The following is a 17319-nucleotide window of genomic DNA, read 5'->3' as shown; positions in this document are numbered from 1 at the left end:
AAGCTTAGGTGGCTTGTGCTTGCCATGAGGCTTGCCTTAGCTGATGAAAAAAATTATAAATAATCCTATCTGTCTGAATTGCAGCCAACTGTCTCAACCCATGAAACAGTGTTGGGAGCTTCAATCCTGGGACCTACACACCTTCGCATGCTGCTAATTCTGCGTGTTTACCCTATCAATAATAGCTGCCGCTACATGATTCAAGTCTTAAAAGTCTACATTATCCTATTAATTATTAGGATTAAGAAGATTATGTAAAGTTAAATAACATTGCCAATGATGTGATGCTTTAAGCTAATAAGGTGTATTGTAGTCTAACGAGAATAATTTGAGAGATAAAACCAATCACACACCTAACTGATGTGTCATGTTTGACCATAAGTAGTGAGTAATTTTTGCCTTACGCGACTCATCATTTTTTGTTAACCACTTGCAATCGCACAAATCAACAAATTGTAAAATTAAGTGTAAGAATGTTATCATTATCAAAAGAAAAGAAAAGAAAAAAAGGTGTGAAAATTTTATATCCGTAGGCGAAATAAAGATGGTGTTGTAATTCAATAATTAAGTGACATCACATTCTTCAAAATCATCAAATAGCTTCGATTTGTCAAAATATTTAAAGTTGTGAAATTGGGTATGAAAATATCGTATGCGTATGCGGAGTAGTTTGTAAATGTATTCATATTCAATAATTGAGTAACGTTGCAGGCTTTCAATTAAATGGCTCGAATTTATCAAATTATTTTAAATTGTGAAATTGAGTGTGAAAATGTTATTTCCACACACAGATTAGTATTCTTATTAAATAAATGAGTGACGTCATGAAATCTTCATATCAAATGGCTGAGATTTATCAATGGACTCCAACACCATGACAATCGAGCGGCTTGTATTGTGGGGGCTATTCTTTCATACATGACGTATACATGTATATGGTGCTAAGTTTTGTAAGCCAAGTGGCCAACCACATGATGAAATATAATAATATGAGAATTGCCAAAATGAGGTGTGGTAATTCGTCAGAAATCGTCAGCAATTGGGGATGATGAGCCTTTGGACTATTTTTGCTTTGCAGTTTCGTTGAGCAAAAGTCAACATGTTTGAAGAGAGAAACAGAGAGAACTAAGGGGGATAATTAAGCTTATTAGTAATGTAAAACACTTTCTCAAGGCTTCTTTTCCAATTAATTTTTTGCTAATTGGGTATTGAGTAATGACCTGTTATGATTAGGTGGTGGTCCACGCGTTTGTTAATTAATTAATTAAAACTTGATTTTTATTATTATCCAATTATTTTAAACTAGCGAGATTCATTCCGTATCTCACGTCCTACTCTTTTTATTTAAGTTTTTTATTTTTTTATTTTTTAATTTTTTTATTATTTTTTTTTTCACGTAGTAAATAATATTATCGGAAGAATAGCATAGAATATTAGGACAGAAAAACAAAGATAAAATAATAAAGGCTAAAAACTCAATTATGGAATAACTTGGCCACTGAGATGCCAAAAAAAAAAAAAAAAAAAAAAAAAAACTCAATTATGGAATAACTTGGCCACTGAGATGCAAGCGCATAATCATATTCTCAGCACCCAGCCCTTGTGTACGGGTTTCAGTTAAGTTATCGTTATCCACCTCAACTCACACAATTCACAAACATCCAAATGCTAATTAATGTCAATACAAATTGTTATTAATTTGAATTCCTCAATGATACCAATATACTATTAATCTAATTAGTGTGCATTTTACACCATTTTTTTTTTCAGCTTTTAATTTTTTTGTACAATTTTTTAAAATCTTTTTTTTTTTCTTGTAATTTCTAAGTACAAATATAATTTAACACACTTTAAACAAAAAGCTAACTAAGCTCATGTCAAATTTATGCTTAATCTAAACCTGTGATTGGATTTAATTATCATTAAAAACAATTACTATTTATCTTGTATTTATTGATATAATTTAGTGGTTGAAATTAATTTAATGCAACAATGTGTTTGAATTCAATCTAGATTTTTTGACCATTTGTAAATCAAATGATTCTTCTTCTTTTTTTGGAAAGTATAATTTTTTGTAAAATAATATATTAACAAATATTCTAAGGACATCAGTTAACAGGACAATATAATTTAAATTTACAATCCGGTTTAAATCTAGAATTAGAATACATAAATTTAATGAAGAGTAGTAGTAAGTAATTGAATAGGACGCGCAACTATTGAAAGACGATTGGTTTAAACTATAGTTTGGCATATTCAATTTGGTAACAAATACAGTACATAGAAAGTTACAAAAAAAAAAGGTGGTTGTGTAAGAGACGGTTCTATTCTTCTTTCTCTTTCTCTTTCTCTCTCTCTCTCTCTCGCTCTCTATAAAGTGTGTTAGAAACAGTTTGAAAAGCCGGCTTCATATTCTGAGTCAGCGCCGAAATGTTTACTTTCTCTCCCTCCGACCTTCGCGTTCTATGTTTATGACTATATATGCCTGTGTTTTTTTATTTCCTCCCCACTTGTTCTTTCGAGTTGTTGTTGTTGAATGAGGGAGCATGTGCGGCTCGGCAAAACCCAGTTACGTAGCTTGGGTTTTACACCACAAAATTAATAATAGTATGTATTTGTACTCTCTTGCTTAATTTTGAGATCAATACTGCTAGCTCCAACTAAAAATATCCTACAATAGATTTTTTAGACTAGTTTGGTCCAACTTAAACTTAATTTATTTGACTTATACATATAGTTTTAATACATTATCAAAACCTTTTTTTTTTATTAAAAATAATTGTTATAGAATAAAGAATTTGCATAATGGGATATTTAGAGATGAAGAATAATCATTATCATAAAAAGGAAGTACAACATTATCAGAAAAATAATAATAATTAATATTCTTCACTAGCTGGGAAGCAGAAGCACTTTTTAGCATGTTACCTTTGTGGAATATTGGTGTAAAAAAAAAAAAAAAAAAAAGACCATATCGCTTCTAGAATTGGTTCAACTTTTAAGCCAAAGTTAGATTTTTTATTTTTATTAGATGGGGGGGGGGGAAGATGATGGTTGGCCACTTGGCCTGCTTAATGGACTATTTATGCTACAACGCTAGGATTTAATGGAACACCTAATGGCTTATTTAGTGGGGAAGGGCCATGTATTGTCAATACCTGTTTTCCGCCAAATAGGGTTTAACTAAAATTTATTTTAGAGATTTTCATAGAAACTTCATGGAAGTTGCCAAAGTTGCCTCAATAATACTCCTCGAACTAGTCCCTTGGATATCTTTTATTTTATGTAGTGAAAATAAAATTAGTAGATGGCAAATTGAAAATGACAACCTTTTTTTTAACCGAAAATTTTAGCAGATAATTACACATAACAATATATTTTTTTTAAAATTATTAATTTATATTGTACTATTCACATAAGATTTACATTATAAATTAAATAAATATATACAATATTATACACATTATGCAAATGTGTATAATATTATTATATTTTTTTCATTTATAATGTAAACTAACTAATAATTGTCAATTTTTTAAACTAGAGTTAAAATTGTGTTACATGTGATCATGTTCACCGTATTTCCCATAGTATTAAATTTTATTTATATTCTTATGGATAAGACATAAGAGACCTGCATGCGCCTCGGATATAATAAGATTTGTTTAAATTCTATATTGATAGAGAAATCAACGGTGAAAACAGTTGTCAAGTTTTAATATTTTTTTCATTGGTAAGACTTTTACATGCCAGCCAGCTAATATTTTCCATTGTTATAAAAAAGAAAAAAAAAGATTAATTTTTTTCCATTTTCTTTTGACTTTTAAGTGTCAATGCAATGGCCCCTAGATTCGCTTTAATGGTTAGCCCTTTTTTTCTGCATTAATGGGGAATCAGTCGGCTTAATCTAAAAATTTTCTTAGCAGAATATATATGACTAGTCATGCTGCATATATTTATCGAAGATGCATATTGACTAGCTGAGCCAAGCCAAAGTCTTAACCATCTAAAGCTGGTGAGCCTCAGAAAGATTTTATAATTTAAAAAAAAAAAAAAAATTGGACAAATGCGTGGATGAGAACTTATTACAAAGCAGCTAGTAGGATTATAAAAGCAAAGAAAGAAAGAAAGTTTCTTAAACTTTGAACAGAGACTTTGTAATTAATTTATGTAAGTGAAACATGCAATGAAATTCATAGAAGTTAGGTTTAAGCTAAAGCGGATAAAGTTGTTATTTAAATGTGAAAAGAAAGGTGTTCTGGAAAGAAACATGGGTCCCCCTACTACATAGAAAGCTCCTTATTTTATCATTTCTTTTTTCATTTTCTCGTTCTTTTCAAACAGGGTAGATGGTTTAGAAACCACCCAGATTGGACACTCAAATAATAAATAAAAAAATAAAAAAAAATACAGAAACACAAAACACAAAAACAAATTCTCTCTCTCTCTCTAAGGCTTCCCCAGTAAGTGTCTTGCAGCCCACGGATCGTATGAATGAGCTGTTAAAGAAGCTCCTCTATTTAAGCTCACCTTTTCCCCTTTGCTCTACTTTCTTTAACTGCTCTTTTATCATTTTTCTCCTTTTCAAGTACAAACTCTCTTTCCCATAAATCCTATCTCCTTTCCTCTCCTTCTTTTCTTGTAGTATTCTTTCAGTTTTTCTTTTTAGCAGCCTTGCCTTTTATATATTTTTTTTGCTGGTGTGTAGGCTTGTGATATATATATATACATCTCTATAGCTTGTTGGGTTTTTTTTTTACTAGAGGATTTGATTTATATATTCTTTCAATCCTTATAATATTTATAGAAATCGAGTACCAGCTGTAGATTTGATTCATGGAAGAAGCAATCGTGGTTAACAAAGGAGAGGAGATCATCGATTTGCCTCCGGGCTTTCGATTTCACCCCACGGATGAGGAGATTATAACTTATTATCTTACCGAGAAGGTGGTGAATAGCAATTTCAGTGCAAGTGCTATTGGTGAAGCTGATCTCAATAAGTGTGAACCATGGGACTTGCCAAGTAAGTTTTTTCTTCTCTTCTTTCTTTCTTTCATAATTTGTATGCTACATATATTCTCTTTTCGAATCTGTTGGAAACAACAGGAGATATCAGTGGTATGCTATATATATTTATATTCATGTGAAGGGTTATATATATATGTTAATATGGAATATCGATCTAGTGAATTAATCTTGGCATGGTTTTGCAGAGAAAGCGAAGATGGGAGAGAAAGAGTGGTACTTCTTTTGCCAGAGGGATAGGAAATATCCAACAGGGATGCGAACGAATCGAGCAACTGAATCTGGATATTGGAAAGCCACAGGAAAGGATAAAGAGATATACAAAGGAAAAGGCTGCCTTGTTGGGATGAAGAAGACCCTTGTGTTCTACAAAGGGAGAGCTCCAAAAGGAGAGAAAACAAACTGGGTCATGCACGAGTACAGACTTGATGGCAAATTCTCCTACTACAACCTCCCCAAGACTGCAAAGGTAACGTGTATTATATTATTATCTCACTTTGGATTCTGCTAAAGAAAGTTGAGATTTTATTGTCATCATGCCTATTTTCCATCTTCATGATCTGCTAGCTTTATTTTTTCTGTTGGTTGAAACCTTTTTTTCGTGGGGTCCCAATTGTATTGACTTTTGCTTTTTATTTGGTAAACTGTGAGAAATACCTCTTAACTAATTAATTAAAGACAGTAAATTGAATGATATTAATTGTGTTTTATTGCAGGATGAATGGGTTGTCTGCAGAATTTTCCACAAGAACAATAGTGGGATCAAAAAGTCCTCAACCCCAGATGGGCTATTGAGGATGAACTCTTTTGGGGATGATCTGTTGGATATTTCTTCACTCCCACCTCTCATGGATCCTTCATTTTCAGACACCAACAAGCCTGGCTATGTTGACGGTAACAACTTCCCATTCAAAGGATCCTCCTCTTACTTCTCAAATGACCATCAGCAACAGCAACAACAAGACCAGAAGATGTTTCAAATGCCCACAAACACTTCCTACCATAACCCAATTCTGAACCAGGGTTTATATCCTCAAACTCAGGTTCCCAATCAATATCCTTTCAACTTTCCGGCCAATCCAATCCAATCTGGCTATTTGCACCAAGGGAGGAGTACCGGTACTAGTTCATCAATCCCAAGCAGCAACTATGGATTTGGAGTCAATGAACAAGGTATTTTAGAGAGGCAGTGCAAGGTGGAGCAGTTCTCATCAAATCAGTCCATGTCTATGGTGAGCCACTCACAAGATACAGGACTTAGCACTGCAGACATGAATGCTGAGATTTCGTCTTTGGTTTCAAAGCAACAAGATAACAGATCTTATGATGACCTTATTGAGGGTCCATCACTTGGCCCCATTGCAGATTTCGATCGCTTTAATTGGGACTACTGACAAATACAAGTTAGCTACAAATCAAGCATGGAGCAATTTATAGCTGCGCTGCTTTTTTATTCTTAGGTTAAAGTATTGTTTTTATCTCAAATACCAGTCTTTTCCACTAGGTTAATTAAATTAGTCAGGAAAAAAAAAAAGCTCTTGCTGGACACATAGATACTGTATAGATTCATGATGTCCAAACCTTTCACATTGCATTTTTATTGATATATAGAACATACCAAGGAAAGGTTTCATGAACATAATACTCTCATGTACATCTGTTCTTTCTTTATATTAGTGGATTTGGGTTTTTCTTTTTCTTTTTTCCATTCTTTCTCCTTTCCTTTTGTGCATATAAGGGTCCATTTGGTTGGAATGATGAAAAATTGGGAGAATTGAAAATGGAGAGACGATGAAAAAGTAGGAGGATAGAAAAGATTTTAGTTTCTCTCATTTGTATTTGGTTAGGAAGGTGGAAAAGTAGAGGGATAAAAAACTTTTTTATTTAGTTGAAAATAAAATTTGTATAAATTTACCATCATGTCCTTATTGAATAAAACAAAATGTAACATGTTATATTTTTTAAAAAACGGTGTAAGATGGACATGTTAGTAAAAAAAAAAAAAACCCAAAACTTTTTCTAAAAAAAAGAACAAAAACAAAAACCCACCAAAATTAATGAAAAAATAAACATATGAGCACAAAAAAGTAAAGAAAAGAAGAAGAAGAAGTAGAAGAAGAAAACTATACGTCCAAAAAAAAAAAAAAACACGTTAGAGAGAGGTGAATTTTAAGGGTATTTTTGGAAGCTTATTTCATGAGCTTTTCTCTCTCATTTTTCTCTTTATTTTGGAGAAAAAACTTTTTAGTGGGTGTGAAAAGAAAACACCTGAGAAAACATTTTCCTCACCCAACCAAATACATTCTCTCCAAAGTTTTCAGTCCCATTTTCTTGTCAAAGTTTTCCATCTACCCTATTTCATTTACAAACAAACACACCTTAAATTTATTTGATAGTGTGATTATTCATTCAGAGTCATATTACACCGATCTTCCAATAGGCTCCAGCTAATAGTCTTGAATTTTTATTTTTTATTACCATTTCGGTACATTAGGGTCAATATATATATAAATCTAGAAACGCCGCTCCAATTTCATATCATATTAATCAGTCATTTACTCCATATGAAAAAATGATAAAGAATCTTCATCAATCACTATATACAGAATATTTTTGTATACGGAGATCGGTATAACCTATTCCCTCCGTCTCTAATTAATAGTCCACTTTATTTTTTTTTTTGGGTGGTTGTCTTAATATATATATATATATATATTAATGAAAAAACATGTTTTCATTCACAAAATTATACTCATCGTGCATAAACATACTGCCGCATGACTAAAGCACGATTTTATAAGGAAGTGTGTATAAAAATGCAATAGGAAGGGTGTAATAAGATTTTTAATATAAAAGAGAAAAGAAGTACTAATGACATAGTAATCTCAAAAAAGGAATTAACCAAACAAATAAGACCATAACTCACGTGAATCATATTCCCTGAAAGTAGGTATTCTGAGGATCATTCCCTGAATCCGTGCAGAAAATCCATCTTGGGCAGGCGTAATCAAGCAATTTAAAAACAGTAACTATTGCAATCATGGTGATCTTGAAGAGCGTTAAAAAATCTTTTGCCCAAACGGAACTTAATTATTGCATGTGTTCCCAACTAAACAAACATCTTTTGATTATAATCATATATATGATGATGAGCTCAGCTGAGCTGTTAACTAGTCAATTAATCTTACGTGTTATCTTATCGGATCAATGGCTGACATCCTTATGAATATCGATCTCTATATATAATAACTAAACAAAAAGATCCTTTTCAAGCAGTATCTAAATTCTTAATGCTTAAGCTGATCATTATTAAGGGCCCACCTGATTTTGCATACTTTCTCATTCTTTATCTATCCCTATATATTGTTCTCTCTTTTTTTCATCGATCTGGGGTTATGTTTTACTTTATATAATAATATATATATATATATATATTGGAGCATTTCACTCGCATTCACATGAACCTTTCTTCTCTTCCAATAACCGATACCTTATCCCAAAACCCCCGCCACCTCTACCGTGCTCTCTCTCTCTCTCTCTCTCTCTCTCTCTCTCTATACACATATATTTTTTTTGTTTCCATTAAAGGCTTTACTTTCCATTCAAAGCAAAGCGTCCTATAAGGAGTACATACTTGCGGGAAAGTTAACCGTCTATTTTAAAGGCTTATTTCACAATTGTTTAGACTTGAAAGAAAGAAATTACAAAGTAGTGATGATTGATGTTAAGCAAAAACTAAACTATACTATATAAAAATGAGTCTTGTAGAGAAATTGGAAAGGCCTGATTTGTTGCATGAAAACACGGGTGTAGAGGTGGCGCACCAACCAATAAGAAAGCCCCACCACATAATAATCCTTTTGCACATCGCTGTCTCTCTCTACATATATGAAAATTGAAAATGAACCAAAGTCTTTGCTGCTGCTTTGCCTATAAGCCTATAACGGCTCACCTCATCTTCTTGTCATCTTTCCCATCTCAACCTTTTTTTTTTTTTTTTTTTTTACCAACACCGACTTCTATAGGATTTTGACGGCATGCACTACTTGCCTAGCGCCTAGCCATCTCTCTTTTTTTTTTTTTTACCAACACCGACTTCAATAGAGTTTTGACGGCAGAATTTACCTTTTCCATTTTCACTGGTTTGCTTTGGATTAACCGAAAAAGTAAGGGTTTTTTTTTTTTTTTTTTTAAATTANCCACAAAAAAAAAAAAAAAAAAAAAAAAAAAAAACTTCGTAGCTATTTATAATAACTTTTGACAATTTATTTTGTACAAGAAATTAATATGATCACTTCTGTACTTCTCAACAATTAGAAATATCTAGGCACAAACGCATTTATATTTTGTCCTTGGAACTTCGATATTTTGGAAATGGGAAAATAATCCAACGATAATAAGGTGGGAAGTATTTTTCTGTGTTTTCATCAAGGCATGGCTTAAGGCACCACTCCATGTGTTTTATTAAGGCCACAAATTAATGAGTGTTTGATGAAAAGAGCGACGTATCATCTCATGATTTGAATTTCCTATACTTGAAAAACTTTCAAATTTGTGGTGTTCCAAAGTTCTTAGGGTCGGCATTATGTTGTACCAACCTATATATAATTGGTTCCCATGAAAAATTTAGTACTGCAAATTGTCCATGTACATACTTAAATTTACTGCATTTGTACTATGCTATTGAAGCACGGAAGATCTTCTCATTCTTTTTAATGTTGTTTTGCAAGACTATTGAATTAATGAAGGGAAATAATAGCCGCACACTCATTATATACTCATCGTGCATAAACATACTGCCGCATGACTAAAGCACGATTTTATAAGGAAGTGTGTATAAAAAATGCAATAGGAAGGGTGTAATAAGATTTTTATATAAAAGAGAAAGAAGTACTAATGACATAGTAATCTCAAAAAAGGAATTAACCAAACAAATAAGACCATAACTCACGTGAATCATATTCCCTGAAAGTAGGTATTCTGAGGATCATTCCCTGAATCCGTGCAGAAAATCCATCTTGGGCAGGCGTAATCAAGCAATTTAAAAACAGTAACTATTGCAATCATGGTGATCTTGAAGAGCGTTAAAAAATCTTTTGCCCAAACGGAACTTAATTATTGCATGTGTTCCCAACTAAACAAACATCTTTTGATTATAATCATATATATGATGATGAGCTCAGCTGAGCTGTTAACTAGTCAATTAATCTTACGTGTTATCTTATCGGATCAATGGCTGACATCCTTATGAATATCGATCTCTATATATAATAACTAAACAAAAAGATCCTTTTCAAGCAGTATCTAAATTCTTAATGCTTAAGCTGATCATTATTAAGGGCCCACCTGATTTTGCATACTTTCTCATTCTTTATCTATCCCTATATATTGTTCTCTCTTTTTCTTCATCGATCTGGGGTTATGTTTTACTTTATATAATATATATATATATATATATATTGGAGCATTTCACTCGCATTCACATGAACCTTTCTTCTCTTCCAATAACCGATACCCTTATCCCAAAACCCCGCCCTCTACCGTGCTCTCTCTCTCTCTCTCTCTCTCTCTCTCTCTATACACATATATTTTTTTTGTTTCCATTAAAGGCTTTACTTTCCATTCAAAGCAAAGCGTCCTATAAGGAGTACATACTTGCGGGAAAGTTAACCGTCTATTTTAAAGGCTTATTTCACAATTGTTTAGACTTGAAAGAAAGAAATTACAAAGTAGTGATGATTGATGTTAAGCAAAAACTAAACTATACTATATAAAAATGAGTCTTGTAGAGAAATTGGAAAGGCCTGATTTGTTGCATGAAAACACGGGTGTAGAGGTGGCGCACCAACCAATAAGAAAGCCCCACCACATAATAATCCTTTTGCACATCGCTGTCTCTCTCTACATATATGAAAATTGAAAATGAACCAAAGTCTTTGCTGCTGCTTTGCCTATAAGCCTATAACGGCTCACCTCATCTTCTTGTCATCTTTCCATTTTTTTTTTTTTTTTTTAAATTATTATTATTATTCAATAGTCACAATGGGTAATAATAAGATTTAAAATTTTAATTTTTTATTAAAAATATTAAGAGATGTCAGTCAGTTAATTTAGTTACAAAACTTTTAATAGTAAGTAATTTATATATGTTATAAAACTGAAGACATTTGTCTATTTGTTAATCTCACTAAAATTAGACGCATGAGCTTTAGAGGTTTCACAATTTTTCACCTGTTTTTAAAATTTTTAATTTTTTAACAAACCCCTTCACACAAGGTTTGAAAACCCCGACCACAAAATTTGATCTATGAAAATCCTAAACTAAAAACGTACAGATGCATAAAACCACCCCATTGATAGTATACCCACCACCAAGCCAATTCAACCAATTTTGAGCCGCCCAATGTCTAATACTTTTATTGTTAGTGCATTCAGATGTTTTGCAACAATGTAGTGAGGTGCAGCAAAGGCTTACAAAGAAGGAGTTCGAATTGTGGGTGTTTACGCAAGAAACAAATATTGCTTTGAACAAATATAGCAAGATCATGAGAATGGCAAAAGCACTGTTGGCTGAGTTTCATATCATACTAAGTCATTCTCAGGTTGTTGCCAATAGAGACTAACTCATCGTTTTATTATTGTTTTATTTGTTGTTTGTATGAATGAGGGCAGAGTCCTTGTTTTGACAATTGACTGAAATTTGTGTTGCTCTTTGGAAGCCCAAATTTAAATATTTTCTTTCTTCACTATAGTTTTTTACCGAGTAATTTCTTTTTCTCCTACTCTTTTAATAGAAGCTTTGGCAGTCCTTTTTATCTAGTAATTGAGAGCCGTTAGTGCAAATTTAAAGGACAAAGCTTTTTGGGTTTAAGAATCTTTTTTGACATCGAGTTTTGTCTAATATGCATGTTTTTTTTTCGAAATTAGTGATATTATGCACTGAAAATTTGGTTTGAAATTGAGGATTATTATATCATCTTCTCTATAAATAGGATTAAGCATCAATTTGGGTTGATGATCTAAATGACAGTTTAGACATAATAGCATGTTCCTCTTCCATTTATTTCATGTCCACTTTGTTTTTCCCTTTACCTTTTTAAAATTAACAATTTTCTATCATAAATGGGGTACATGTTAAGCCGTTTATTCTAAAAAAAAAAAAAAAGGGTACACATTTCTCCTCTGTAATCAAACTTGCAGTGTTGGATAAGAAATAAAAGTTTTGAAAATTCGGTCCAATAGATGCAAGAACCCAAAATAAGGTTTGCTCTAAAATTCCTTTAAAAAAAAAGTATGCTCTAAAATTTCTTATGCAATTTTTAAATTAAATATGGCCTCTTAATTGAAAATATGAGAGTTGAAACTTTCAACCTATAAATTAGTTTCCTGAGTTCCACCACAATCATTTGACATTCACCAATTATCATAATATTACTCTTCTTATTACAATATGAGGACATTATGCCTTCTAGATTTACTTTTTTGGGTCTATATTCATTAACTAATTTGAAAAAGTTTTTCATCCATCTTCTATATCATTACCACTTTATCGGTGTATCCTTGCACATAATGATGATGATTTGAACATTTTTCACTAATCTCATATAAAAAGGATTGTTCAAAATGCCTACATGTAGGAACCTTTGGAATCACAATGGTTTAGGTAGATGTCATAGACTTAATTTTAAGAAGTCACTATATTAAGAGCAATTTTATATTTTTAATGAATTTAACTATACATGAATTGCGTTCATGTAGAATAAGTTTTTTGTTATCATTTTTTCAAGCTATAGTACCTTCAAGTATAACTGGATAGTTTTAATATTTATTTAATTATCTTGTGCATCGCATGGGTTACCGTTAGTGACTAATTTATTTAATTCGCAAAGAAACCAAACAATTAATTATAAAAAAAATAGTTAAAACATCACAACATTGTTTTTTTTTTTTTTTTTTTGGTTTTTACCCTATTATATTTTTAGTTTGTGTGAACAATATTAATAGTACGTCGAAAGTCTTGTAGATTTTAACTAGACAGTTGGAGATGAGGGTCAAAAATCTTTTACCTTAGTAACATAACTTGTGCAATATAAAAAAACTATAGACATTCTAATTTTGGTTAATCTCATAATATTTTGTCATATAAACTTTTGAAGCCTCATAATTTTACTTGTTATTATTCTATTTTCACTTATGAGGCAAAAGTAGTAATTTACTTAGTTCGCCAAAGAAACCAAACAATTAGAAGACGAATTGTTCCTATTCGAACCTATTTTTGATAGATAGGGTAGAATTTAAATCTTTAATGTTTGCTCCATGATAGTTGTACTTTATTATTAAGTTAAAACACTAATTGATTTTTGGTGTATATAAATAAAATTCAAACTCTAAATTTCTCATTCGACAAGAAGTTTTACAAGTTCAACTAATTAGAACCCACTATTTGACCTTATTTCATTCTTAATTTGAGTGAACAATATTAATAATATGTTAAGAGTTTTGTTGTTCAATGAGATAACTTGTTTTCCTTTATTAATAGAATTAATGTTTGAATAATTTATTCTTCACTATTATAAGTTATAACATCAAATTAATTATAAAAAATGTATTAATAATATACTGCAATATCCAAGGTAACTGTGAGATCTCTCATCCAAGACACACACACACACATCACAAGAAGTCACTTGGTTTAGTAGGTGCAAAGAAAAGGCAATAGTGTTATTTACCATCAGGTAATTAATGTCTGTAATTAATAAGAATCAACCGCTCCCATCAAAATGGTAGTTGCGTCCAACAATCCTAAAACTGAATCAATAGTAGTCAACTACTTTTAAAGAGTGAAAAAATTTAATCAAAGCATTCCTTGATGAGAACATGACATACATAGTAGAACATCTTTTAATTGAAAATTTGACTTTTAGTTAATAACTTTACACCTAACAACACTATGAGTATGAGTCACTACTTTTTTTTTGTTGGTACTATACTAATATTATATATACATATATATATATATATATATATGATACGTGAATACACGTCGATCACATTTTCTCTACTATGTTCAAAATTGCACAGTTCATATAATTGTTCAACTTTGCCTTCATATGACACATGTATGTACTGTTTGCTTATTTGGCCAAATGTTACAAATTTGGACTAAGGAAACCATTTTGGGTTGCATGCCTAATGTGTCCGGATACACATGTTACACATGATATTGGATATATATGTGATCTTTTTGCTTTTAAAATTTTAATTTTTTTTCACTTATTAACTACAATATTTTAAACCTCAATTTTTGAAGTATAAATATACTTTTGTTAACTTTTTTAACAATTAAAAAAAAATAAACCTCAAGGGATTGACTTAATGCTGTATAAGCCAAGAAACCAAACTATTCTCCCAAGGTAACTGATATTGGAGTTTCAATTCAATCTTTTAAGTTTCACTATTTTCATTTTTACTTCTATAACTTTCATTCATTTTTAATGTAGTCATTTCATCCACTTCTTTTCAATTTGCTCTATTAAGTTCATCTAAAACGATATTATTTTGAAAAGTGAAAATACTAAATTAACGGTGGTGAGATTAGATAGGACTAAACAGTAAACAAAACAACTAAATTGAACGTTACGCCACTAAAAAAATAAAATAAAATATTGAATTGAATATTAGATTAAATCAGAAGGTATAATAATATATAATATAATATTCTTCTTTAAAAAAAGAAAGAAAATATCATAAACAATAGAAAAAGAGAGTGGAATACGGAGACTCGTAAAAATTGGGTAAATGTCTCGTGGAATGGAAATCTGTTCCACTTTAATTCTTTATCAATGTGTAAAGTAAAGTAATGAATATTCGATCGAACTGGAGTCATATGTTAATTACAGTGAATATAATACTTGTGAAAGGGAATGAATGGAAATTTCCCATAAGTTGTTACTCACATTGACTTTTGATCAAACTTTAACCTAATACTTGAGCTGTTGTTTGACAAAGGGTGATCGCATTCGCATATATACCTGCCTAAATCAAAAGTGTAGTGTGAATCAGATATACCTCACATTAAAATCAAAGTGAAAAGCATTACAATAATATTGTTAATTTCCACTTAAACCCTGTTCTAGAATATTGCATGTTAATTGATATACATGCATGCATGCCGTCTACTCATAACAGCATCAGCATATTTCCAATAAGCTCAGGACAGAAAAACCGACAGTACGTACCGACATTCTCGATCCCCCCAATTTCTTATATGAAACTTCATAGCAGTTTCCTTGGGAAAAAGGTTTCTTATTGAAGCTTTACATTATTGAAAGTTTGAAATTACATGGGAAATATATAAATGACATTTTTCCAGAGAAAATTATTCCGTAGACACATGGAGAGTGGAGAATATTATAGGTTTTCCATGTGTTTCGGGTTGTCATTGATACCCACTTTTACTTTCATGACCATCTTGCATGCACACTTTCTGGATTCAACAACAAGACAAGTTATTTAAAGTAATAGAACAAAACCCTTTTGAATTCGGGAAATTGTTCCTTGTGCACCAAAAGGAAAGGGGGACAAAAGTTCTTAAAATATTAGAACTCATGTGAAATTAGATGGTTTGATGGACTGTTTCCACAAAGAAAATGGAGATAGAGGTGAATACTGACAGGAGCCAAAAATATTTTTCAAGAAGGATCATGATCAATTAATTGATATAAGAAATATTAGTATTGGCAACCTGTCTTGATGATTTATAGTTTACTGATAAGGCGATTTAAAGTTCTAAAGAAGTTTTATAGTCACTGTTTTAATTTCATTTAGATTTTGTGAGATCTTGGTTTTGTGATCATAAAAGCTGAGAATGATATCTAGAAATATTTGACTAAAGGTAGGCTGATAGAGACATTATTTGCAAGTACTGGGAAGTTCTTTGTAAAAAGAGTTATTATGTGAACACAACAAAAATATCACAACATTTTTACAATAGTTGAAGTATCATCCGATAGGTCAAAATTAAATTAAATAATAAAAAATTATATCAAAATCCACAACAACTAAAAATAAGAATTGCAAAAATATTTTGACATTTTGTTGTCTATAAACTTTTTCTTGTAAAAAATATTAAAAAAAATCCTAGGCAATAAAAGCTTTTTTTTTTTTTACTAAAATAATTGAGAAAATTTTATTGAACTTCTCCATCAAGATATTCGTTTTTTTTATATAAAAAAATTATAATTCAATAATTACAGTATTGAGAAGGGTAGAATTCAAACTATGGTTCTCCTAACAAACAAAAATATAACATATCACTAAAAATAACATGACTCTTGGTTTTTTCTCAATCTATTGACAACCATCTATTTTCCAAACATTTTGAGCATTCACATTAGTTTACTAAATATTTTAGCTAAAGTAACCCAAAAAATTCTACTTTTTTTAGTTTAGCTCTCTACATTTTTTGTATACATACATCTACCTCAATACTTAAAGTTGAATATGAGTATTATTTTCTAACATTCACATTTTTAATCCCAAATTCCACATTCACCGAGGACAACCAGCACACCCACTGGGGCAACCGCACAACCCAGCAAATGTCAAAATCCATCCGCAATTTTCTATAAAATTTTTCCTTTACTTCAGCTTTTTCTTTCTTTCTTTCAATCACATTGCAAAAATTCACAAAAGATTTAATTGACTTTCACTAGGAAAAACAAAATTTCCTAGAAAGCGTTCTTTCCTGTTCAAATAAAAATGGGTTTTTATATTTTATCATTGTTAAATTATGGTTTTTCACATAATATTTATATTAGATTTATTCTATGACAAAAGGTGTTGTAATTGCATTAATTTATTTCCTTGTATTTTGTAAAATTTATTGTAATAAGTTTAGTATTAAGTTTGTAAAGATTGGTCAAGACAGTGAAATTTGCGACTTGCTCACGAGTGGACGACCCGCGAAAGGTCACATGAAAAACACATGTTGAAAACTAAAGAGTCAAGTGTCAGGCTATATTTCATGGTCACTTCGCGACTTAGCTAACCCGCGAGTGACCCATAAAACTCTCTGCCTGGATGATTTTAAGTGTAACTCTTATTCCCTTCACGCATACTATATATACCCTCATTACCCACAAAACTAAAAAGAGGCTATTCAAAAGAATACCCTAGAAAGGTTTTTATAACACACCCACCTTGTTAAAGAGAGCTACTCATCCTCAAGAGAGAAATTCTTGTAATCTCTTCTCCTCCCCTCTCCAATTGTTATACCTTGAGAGGAGATTTGTA

At 31.2% G+C, this 17319-nt stretch overlaps 1 protein-coding gene across 1 annotated transcript; it reads left to right on the top strand.

Annotated features, from left to right (window-relative positions):
* Positions 1–4727: 4727 nt before the first annotated feature.
* Positions 4728–6731, top strand: LOC112018456 (NAC domain-containing protein 87). The gene is made up of 3 exons (XM_024050989.2): positions 4728–5023; positions 5214–5494; positions 5742–6731. Exons 1-3 carry the CDS (start codon positions 4837–4839, stop codon positions 6417–6419), a joined length of 1146 nt encoding a protein of 381 aa, XP_023906757.1. The 5' UTR covers positions 4728–4836; the 3' UTR covers positions 6420–6731.
* Positions 6732–17319: the final 10588 nt, after the last annotated feature.

The sequence above is a fragment of the Quercus suber genome, unplaced genomic scaffold (genome assembly GCF_002906115.3).
Source record: "Quercus suber isolate HL8 unplaced genomic scaffold, Cork oak 2.0 scaffold_68, whole genome shotgun sequence".
NCBI classification, from domain to species: Eukaryota; Viridiplantae; Streptophyta; class Magnoliopsida; order Fagales; family Fagaceae; genus Quercus; species Quercus suber.
Note: the sequence above shows the minus strand (reverse complement) of the source record. Positions and strands in the feature narration are given on the sequence as shown.